This window comes from Mobula birostris, chromosome 13, assembly GCF_030028105.1.
Source record: "Mobula birostris isolate sMobBir1 chromosome 13, sMobBir1.hap1, whole genome shotgun sequence".
Taxonomy (NCBI): Eukaryota; Metazoa; Chordata; class Chondrichthyes; order Myliobatiformes; family Myliobatidae; genus Mobula; species Mobula birostris.
This window is the reverse complement of record NC_092382.1, coordinates 76,603,840-76,613,944: the sequence shown is the minus strand read 5'-3', so window position 1 is coordinate 76,613,944 and position 10,105 is coordinate 76,603,840. Positions and strand designations below refer to the sequence as shown.

The 10,105-nt window shown below is 45.9% G+C and overlaps 1 protein-coding gene across 2 annotated transcripts; it reads right to left on the bottom strand.

Annotated features, from left to right (window-relative positions):
- Positions 1-1,208: 1,208 nt before the first annotated feature.
- Positions 1,209-10,105, bottom strand: LOC140207010 (uncharacterized). 2 transcript variants are annotated; one of them, XM_072275331.1, is made up of 2 exons: positions 10,052-10,105; positions 1,209-3,697 (listed from the first exon to the last, which is right to left on the bottom strand). In XM_072275331.1, the coding sequence occupies exon 2, from the start codon at positions 3,290-3,292 to the stop codon at positions 1,985-1,987; it is 1,308 nt and encodes a 435-aa protein (XP_072131432.1). In that variant the 5' UTR covers positions 3,293-3,697; positions 10,052-10,105; the 3' UTR covers positions 1,209-1,984. The 2 variants fall into 2 exon arrangements, with proteins under 2 accessions (XP_072131432.1, XP_072131433.1); XM_072275332.1 differs by lacking the exon at positions 10,052-10,105 and adding an exon at positions 5,594-5,627.

Below are 10,105 nucleotides of genomic sequence, written 5' to 3'. Positions count from 1 at the left end.
GCTGGATCCTGGACTTCCTGTCAGATCGCCGGCAGGTGGAAAGAGTGGGCTCCCTCACCTCTGTCTCTCTGACCCTCAGCACTCATACGTGCAGGGTTGTCTCCTTGGCCCCCTCCTTTACTCTCTGTATTCCCATGACTTGTGTCGCCACCCACAGCTCCAATCTGCTAATTAAATTTGCTTACGACACTACATTGATTGGCCTAATCGCAAATAATAACGAGGCAGCCTACAGAGAAGAAGTCATCACCCCGACACAGTGGTGTCCAGAAAACAACCTCTCCCTCATTGTCACAAAACCAAAGGAGCTGGTTGTGGATTACAGGAGGAATGGAGACAGGGACCAAAATTCAACATTTCCAAGTCTGTTATTGACACAAAATGCACATTTTAATATTGATCACGACACAATGTATTTTATATACTTTTAATGACATAAAACGTATTTATAGATTGTGACTGACAGAGAATCGTATAATTTGTGTTCCGTGTGTTATCTGAATGTACTTGCCTGTGATGCTGCCACAAGTCAGTGTTTCTCTGTATCTGTACCTTCCCGTACTTGTGCACTTGGCAATAAATTCAAGAGGACCTGAGAAATCTCAGTGAGTTTTGATTAGTGATGATCATCTTGGCAGCTTGGTAGGTCGAATGTATGAGACAGTACACTGTGAAATGCAAAACCCTGAACAGTGTTGATGATCAGAGGGATCTTAGACTCCAAGTTCAATGCTCCCTGAAAGAGACTGCAGAGATTGATCGGGTGGTTAAGAAGGCAAATGGCATGGTTGTCTTTATTAGTTGAAGCACTGAGCTGAAAAGTCGGGGGGGGGGGAGATAGAGATAGAGATAGAGAGAGAGAGAGAGAGAGAGAGAGAGAGAGAGAGAGAGAAGAAAGAGAAAACGAACCCAGACGGAATATAAGGTGCTGATCCTGGACCCTGAGGGTGGCCTCATCTTGGCACAAGAGGAGACGATGGGTTGACACGTCGGAATGGGAAGGGGAATGAAAATGTTTGGACACGGGAAGTCCCTCTCGGGACGGATAGTTCAAAGGTTAATTTATTATCAAAGCAGGTATCCATAAACAACTCTGAGTTTTTTTTTCTCTTCCAGAGAGTCACGAAACAAAGAAAGAAAAAGGCTTTCAGAGCGAAAAAAATCGGACTCCCACCCCACCCCCGTAAAAAAGAACGGCATCCCGATCGTCAACCCCCAAAACCCACCCCTCCCACAAAAGGGAACAATAACATCGAATCTGGGTGAACTTTAATGAGCAATAAATATAATTCCTCTCTTTGATCACTGTCTGAATGATTCCCTGACTCTGAGAGGAAGGGGTGTCTATGATCCACATTGTCAGGGTGTTGAGTTTACCAGGAGACAAAGACTGCAGGGACGAGAGGTTTTCTGGTCACTAATACACTGTGTGTGGACCCCGCTGGCAATTCTGGTGTTGTGACCCGAATCGAGACAAACACCACGCTGCCCACTCCACCAACAACACGGCACAGCCGGACACATAACAGGGGACTTTACATCTCACAACACTGGATTCAGTGATGAAACCCGTGATTAATGTTGTTGTCCCACTGAAATCATAAGAAATGTCCATTGAGGTGCTTTTAAATACGAGCGCTCCCCCACAGGTGACGTCACACCCCCCCCAAGTTCAGCACCGACAGTCACTCTCAAAATTGCATTGAGAAACAATGATGGACAAATATCCAGCATGAAGCTTATTGAAACTTTCTCCCCAGTGTGAACCCGGTAGCGTGTTACAAGGTTAGATTACTGAGTGAATCCCTTCTCACATTCACAGCAGGTGAACGGCCTCTCCCCAGTGTGAACTCAATGATGCAGATTTGATGGAGATGGCTGAGAGAATCTCTTCCCAATCTCTGAGCAGGTGTATGGCCTCTACCCAGTGTGAACTCGCTGGTGTCTCTGTAGGCAGGATGATTGCAGAAATGCTTTCCCACATTCATAGCAGGGGAACAGCCTCTCCCGTATGAACTGACTGGTGTGCCAGTAGTTGGGATGACCAAGTGAATCTCTTCCCACAGTCTGAGCAGGTGAACGGCTTCTCTCCAGTGTGAACTCGCTGATGACTCTGTAGATTGGATGACCGAGTGAAGCCCTTCCCACATTCTGAGCAGGTGAACAGCTTCTCCCCAGTGTGAACTCGCTGATGTCTGTGTAGGGTGAATGAATGAGTGAATCCCTTCCCACATTCTGAGCAGGTGAACGGCTTCTCCCCAGTGCGAACTCGCTGATGACTCTCTAGGTTGGATGACCGAGCGAATCTCTTCCCACAGACTGAGCAGCTGAACGGCCTCTCCCCTGTGTGAACAGACTGGTGTCTCTGTAAAGTGGAGGACTGAGTGAACCCCCTCCCACAGTCTGAGCAGGAGAACGGCCTCTCCCCAGTGTGAACTCGCTGGTGTACCAGTAGGTCGGGTGACCGACTGAACCCTTTCCCACAGTCTGAGCAGCTGAACGGCCTCTCTCCAGTGTGAACTCTCTGATGTGCCAGTAGGTCGGGTGACCGAGTGAATCCCTTCCCACAGTCTGAGCAGGTGAATGGCCTCTCTGCAGTGTGAACTCGCTGGTGTACCAGTAGGTCGGGTGACCGAGTAAAGCCCTTTCCACAGTCTGAGCAGGTGAACAGCCTCTCTCCAGTGTGAACTCGCTGATGTGCCTTCAGATTAGATGAGCAAATGAATCCCTTCCCACAGTCTGAGCAGGTGAATGGTCTCTCTCCAGTGTGAACTGACTGGTGTGCCAGTAGCTTGGATGACCGAGAGAATCCCTTCCCACAGTCTGAGCAGGTGAACGGCCTCTCTCCAGTGTGAACTCGCTGATGTACCTTCAGTTTAGATAAACAAGTGAATCCCTTCCCACAGTCTGAGCAGGTGAATGGCCATTCCCCGGTGTGAACTCTCTGATGTTCCTTCAGTTTAGATGACCGAGTGAATCCCATCCCACAATCTGAGCAGGTGAACGGCCTCTCCCCAGTGTGAACTCGTTGGTGCACCAGTAGGTCAGATGACCTAGTGAATCCCTTCCTGCAGTCTGAGCAGGTGAATGGCTTCTCCCTGATGTGAACTCGCTGGTGCACTATTAGGTTGGACGATTGAGTGAATCCCTTCCCACAGTCTGAGCAGGTGAACGGCCTCTCCCCAGTGTGAACTGACTTGTGTACCAGTAGGGTGGTTGACTGATGGAATCCCTTCCCACAGTCTGAGCAGGTGAATGGCCGCTCCCTGGTGTGAACTCGCTGGTCAGCCATTAGGTCAGCTGACCGAGTGAATCCTTCCCCACAAATTCAGCAGATGATCAGCCTCTGCCCAATGTGAACTGACTGGTGTGCTTACAGGTGGGAAGACCAACTGAATCCCTTCTCACCCACAGAACAGGTGAATGGTCTTGCCCAGTGTAAACTTGCTGATGTACCTTCAGTTGAGGTGACCCAGTGAATCCATTCCCACAGTCTGAGCAAGTGAATGGCCTCTCCCCTGTGTAGATTGACGGCCATGCCAGTCGGTCAGATGATTGACTGAATCCCTGCCCAGTCTGAGCAGGAAGGAAGATCGAGTGAATCCCTTGCTCCAATTCTTAAATATCTGGACAGAGTCAGAAAAACTGGGGTGTTGTGTTCGAGATTCCTGTAGATAAATTCCTTGTAGTTTTTAACCTGTGAAAACATTTACAAAATCCATCAATGGCTGAAGGACAACATTTCAGATGAGATCACTTTAGTCAGCAAGGTGTGATCTGACATCACACTGTTACAGTGAGCTTCAACCCAAGTTGGAGAGAGAACTCATCTTCGAACTGGCACAGTGCTGGTATCTAGGATTAAATGTTAACTGGAATCAATCTCTCTGATGCTTTTCCTGTCTCTATAAGAATGGGGCAGTTCTGCCATCTCCAATCTGTGCCTCCATTGGTATTATTCCCTCTTCCCACTGAGCTACATGGGTGTCTCGTTCCACAGTGACTGAAGCACTCTCACACAAATAGCCTTTATTGACCTGCAGCTGGGACTTTCTTTTATGCACTGTTAGATTAAAGTGCCACAGTTTTAACGCCATATAAAAATTTGCTGCTGAGATCAACGGTCGGTCTGTTAAAAGGAATTAGAGTGAATATTAATCTTATTTATGGTTCTTGTTACAGTCATAGAAAAGTACAACACAGAACAAGACCCTTTGGCCCATCTAGTTTGTGCTGAACTATTTAAGCTTCCTACTCCCATATCCCTACCATCCAGGTACCTACACAAACCTCTTAAATGTTGAAATTGAGGTCACGTTCACCACTTGTGCTGTCTGCTCATTCCACACCCGGATGACCTTCTGTGTGAAGAAGTTTCCAGTCATGTTCCCGTCAATATTTCACCTTTCACCCTTAACCCATGGCCTCTTGTTGTTGTCCCACCCCATCTCAGTGGAGAAGGCCAGCTTGCATTTACCCTATCTTTACCCCTCATAATTGTGGTACACCTCCATCAAATCTCCCCTCAATCTTTTACATTCCAAGGAATAAACACCTAACCTGTTCAATCTTTCCTTATAACCAAGTCCTCCAGACCTGGCAACACCCTTATGAATTTTCTCTGGACTCTTTCAACCTCTTTTATATCTTTCCTGTAGGTCGGTGACCAAAACTGTACACAATACTCCAGATTAGGCCTCACCAATGTCTTGTACTATGTCAACATAACATCCATCTCCTGTACTCAGTACTTTGGCTTATGAAGGCCAATGTGCCAAAATCTTTCTCTCCATCCCTATCTAACTGGGGCATCACTTTCAGTGAATTATGGACCTGTAGTCCCAGATCCCTTCCTTCTACAGCACTCCTCAGTGCCCGACCAGTCACTGTGTAAGACCTTGTTCCTACCAACATGCAACGGTTCACACTAGTCTGCATTAAATTGCATTTTCCATTTCTCAAACTATTTCCCAGCTGGTCCAGATCACACTGCAAGCCATGATAGTCTTCCTCACTGCCCACTACACCCCAATCTTGGTATCATCCACAAATTTGCTGATCCAGTTAACCACACTATCATCCAGATTACTGATATAGATGACAAACAACAACAGATCCAGCACTGATCCCTGTGGCACACCACTAGTCACAGGCCTCCAGTCAGAGAGGCAACCATCTGCTACCACAACTTTGGCTTCTCCCAAAGCCAATGTCTCATCCAATTTACCATCTCATCTTGAATGCTGAGTGACTGAACCTTCTTGACCAACCTCCCATATGTGACTTTGTCAAGTGCCTTGCTAAAATCCATGTAGACAACATCCACTGCATTGCCTTCATCCACTTTCCCGATAACTTCCTCGAGAGACTCTATAAGATTGGTTAGACATGACCTACCATGCACAAAGCCATGCTGCCTATCCTTAATCAGTCCACATGTATCCAAATATATATTGATTTCCTGCACATACTTTCTAATAACTTCCTCACAACTGATGTCAAGCTAACCAATGTAGAATTTCCTATTTATTTTTAGAGCCTTTCTTGAATAGCAGAACAACATTGGCTGTCCTCCAATCCCCCAGTGTCTCACCTGTCACTAAGGACGATTTAAGTATCTCTGCTTGGGCCCCAACAATTTCTGCACTTGTCTTCCGCAGGGTCCCAGGGAACAACTTGTCAGGCCCTGGTGATTTATCCACGCTTATTGGCCTTAAGACAGCAAACACCTCCACCTCTGTAATCTGTACAGGGTCCACGAAGTTGATGCCACTTTGCCTCACTTCTATAGACTCTGTGTCCATCCCCTGAGCAAATACAGATGCAAAAATACCATGTAAAATCTCCCCCATCCATTTTGTCTCCTCATATAAATTACCATTCGGATCTTCCAGAGTGGGCATGTTTCTGCACTGACTTTCTCCATGTTTCTGTGACACGGAAGCTGGCCAAACTTGATTGGAAGGAGAAATTGGTAGGAATGACAACAGAGCAGCAATGGCTGGAGTTTTGGGGAGCAATTCGGGAGCTGAGTGATTGATACATCCCAAAGAAGTGGAAGCATTAGAAAGGCAGGAGGACACAACCATGGCTGAAGTGAGAAGCCAAAGTCAACATAAAAAACAAAGAGAGCGCAGATAATGAGCAAAAAAGATTGAGAAGCTTTTAGAAACCAACAGAAGACAACTAAAGAAAGATGAGCTCAGGGCGTGGAAATATGATATTGTAGTCATTAATGTGTTTTGGTAGCACCCAACAGCCTGAGGCATTTACAGGAACAAAATATCTGGGGCTTCAATATCTCTTGAAAACCAAGGTTCCCTGCACTAGTTACAATTCAACTTTTATTTTGACAGGCACATACAAACTCTACACCCTCAAAATTTCACTTCTGAAGAACTCCAACTTACCACGTACTCCTTTGCCAGAAAACAGCCTGTCCCTATCCACACTTGTCAAATCCTTGCAAATACCATAAAAATTGACTTTCTCCAATTTAGAATCTCAACCCCTGGTCCATACCTCTGTTTTTTCCGTATTTACTTGGAATCTCATGGCATTATGATCACTAGACATAACGTGTTCCCGTACACTAATTTCAGTCACCAGCCCTGGACCATTTTCTAATAGCTTACTGCACACTTCAACATCGGAAATTTTACATACTAATTAAGGCACATTTGACAACTAGTCCTTTTACAGTATGGGAGTCCCAGTCAATATATGTGTAAGGGGTTTCTTCTTTTATGTTACTGTGTACGGTAACCAAAATGGCTTCTTTGTTATGTTAACTGCTGAGAAAGTTTTCTCTCTAGCTGCTTGTTTGGGTTACAAAGAGAGTAGTATTCAGTTGCTAACCAATTGGGATAGACATTATTTTTTCTTGTGTGTCTGTAAGCTAGTGTGATACGCGGGCTTTGGCGCAGAAGGCACGATGGGGACAGAGACAGTGGACACGATGCTGTGGGCTGGCCGATAGGATGGACCACGAGCCAGAGTCCAAGGCCCAGGGCCTTCAGCGAGGAGAGGAGACGAAGACATACTCGTGTGGAGCGTCTGGTCGACCACTGTGGTTGGTCCCAGGCGGCGGGTCGAGGTGGTCGGAGGGGATTGAATGGTGGAAAGAAGACCCTGTTACTTGAGATCCAACTGTTGTGCACGAAGTGAACTTTGATAAGTTTGGCGCCTTTTATTTCCTTTTATATTTTATCTCTATTAATTATAGTTCCAGTAATATCTATAAATTGTAATCATTTAATGGCATATGCTGTATTGTCTGTTATTTTGCGGGAATGTCACTGATCCTTGAATGTGGAGGCGGAGATGCTGGAGAAGACAGCGCACCATACACTACAAGAAGAGCCCGGTCACGTGTCCATGTCCGTGATTAATTTGAAGGTACAAAACCTAATCTTCTAACTGGCCACAGCATCCACACAAACTTGATTACCCAGTTTGGCGGGGCCGAAGGCTGCTTCCCCTAGATGAAAGCGAGTTGAGCGAGCTGAGGTTTACCAGGGGGCTACATATGGGAAGTTATAATCACTTACAATATCAACTTTTGTTTCTTGGTATAGTCTGTGAACTCTCTACAAATTTGTTCCTCTGAATCCCTCAGACTGTTGGGTGCAACCAGCTCCCAGTGATGCCTACAATATCATAATTCCATGCCCTGGGCTCATCTGGCTTTCCTACAATGCTTCTTGCATTGTGATATACACAGCTCAGCACATTCATCGCACCATGCTCAACCTTCTGATTGCTGACTTCGTCTTAGGTCTGAACAAATCTGTCTGGTGTCAAGGAAACAACCTCTCCCTCAATATCAGAAAAACAAAGGAGCTGATTGTGGACAACAGGAGGAATGGAGACAGGTTAACCCCCGTTGACACCAATGGATCTGGGGTTGAGAGGGTGAACAGCTTTGAGTTCCTCGGCATAAACATCAACGAGGATTTAATGTGGTCTGTACATACCGGCTGTGTGGTGGAAAAGGCACAACAGCGCCTCTTTCACCTCAGACAGTTGAAGAAGTTTGTTATGGGCCACCAAATCCTAAGAACACTCTATAGGGGCAATATTGAGAGCAATCTAATTGGCTGCATCACTGCCTGGTTTGGAACTGTACTTCCCTTAATGGCAGGACTCTGCAGAGAGTGGTGCGGACAGCACAGCGAATCTGCAGATGTGAACTTTCCACTATCAGGACATTTACAGAAACAGCCACCAACTGTTCTAGCTGCTACCATCTGGGAAACGGTACCACAGTGTAAATGCCAGGATCAACAGGCTCCGGGACAGCTTCTTCCAGCAGGCCATCAGACTGATTAATTCATGCTGATAGAACTGTATTTCTATGTTATATAGACTGTCCTATGTACAAACTATTTGTTATAAATTACTATAAATTACACATTGCACATTGAAACGGAGATGTAACGTAAAGATTTCTACTCCTCATGTATATGAAGGATGTATGTAATAAAGTCAATTCAATTCAATTCACCCTCTCCACTATCTGTTCTGTCATTCTGGCTCCCGCCCCCCACCCCCCTGCAACTTTACTTTAACCAACACTCCCACCCCCACACTAGCAATAGCAAGCCTTACCACTAGGATATTAGACCTCTGCTAGTTTTATTTCCCAAACTAACTAATCCCCTATCACCACTTTGACTTTCCTCTGCAAGGTAATTCCACCCCCCCCCCACCGCCCAACAAGTTTCTAAAGTGGTCCATCTGCTGTTGTGAGGGATGGCCACAAGAGTACTCTGCGATGGCTATTTAACCTCATTCCCCTTCCTGACTCTCACCCAGTTTCCTGTGTCCTGCACCTTGGGTGTAACTCACCTCTCTTCATGTTATATCTATCATCCCTTCTGACTCCCAGATGATCTGGAATTCATCCATTTTGAGTTCCAACTCCTTAAAGTGTAGCTGGATACACATCTTGTAGGTGATGGTGTCAGGGACACTGGAGGTCTCCCCACCTTTCCACCAATGCCCCCTCAAATTTGTAATGACAAGTGTGTGCAAATATCTTGCGCTGTGCAATGTTTAACAGTAACAAAAACGTGCACACTGAATTTTATATAGAGAGGTATTGACTTTAACAGCTAGCAAATCACAATCAATAAGAACTTTGATCTCCCCTAGGTTTGATCATGTTCATCTGCACTCTCACACAACCTATGTAGCAGGCCTGTAGCGGGTAATGAAGGATCTTCTCAACAGAAATTTTGCACACTGTCCATATCTGATTTGCTCGTAAAATGATACTTTAAAAAGTCAGATTTCCCAATATCACTCACTTCTTCCCACTTGCAAATTCTCCAGCAACTTTTGCATTGCCACAATACACACAGGTAATACCATTTTCTGTATTGTACATAAATATCTCTACTGAACCCTCCCCCAGGTGACTGATGGTGGTGAACTCATTGATGGCAATGCCAATGAATATGAAGGGAAGGGCAGCAGTCTGTCTCATTGGAGTCTGGCACGTTTGTTATGTGAAAGCTACATGTTGCCTAGGTCAAAGGTGTTTGATATCATTATGTAACCGGACAGAATGGGTCAAAATATGTTCCCACGGGTAGAAACGTCCAGAACAAGAGGAGGTAGAACAAGCAACACACACAAAATGCTGGAGGAACTCAGCAAGCCAGGCAGCATCTATGGAAAATAGTTCTATTTTACCTATTTTATGTGTGTTGCTTGGATTTCCAGCATTTGCAGAGTTTCTTTTGTTTGTGGTTGAAGGTAGAACAAAGGAGATTTTCTCAGCTACTGATCTAAAAGATTTTGTTCCCTTTCCCCGAGTTCCTAATCCTTGTATTTAGACAGCTGGAGCTCAGCTCTGTCTGAAAGATGCATCGTTTCCCACTCCCTCATCAGCCGGAAGCTCCCCGGGGCCCGTGTACGGATGGTGGGGCTGAGAGAGAGAGAGAGAGGGAAGAGAACAGGACTGCCCCGGGATTGCGGGCCACGATGGCAGGAGCAATTGCCCCTCAGTCAGAGTCGAAACCCCCCGCCCGGAATATGCTCTTACCTGTAGCTGATCGTTCCGCGGCCTTTTGTGTACTGCGCGCATGCGTGATATTCG

Excerpts from the sequence above, each read along its gene's own strand:
- LOC140207010 (XM_072275331.1), bottom strand. The coding sequence starts at position 3,292 with ATGGCTGACCAGCGAGTTCACACCAGGGAGCGGCCATTCACCTGCTCA.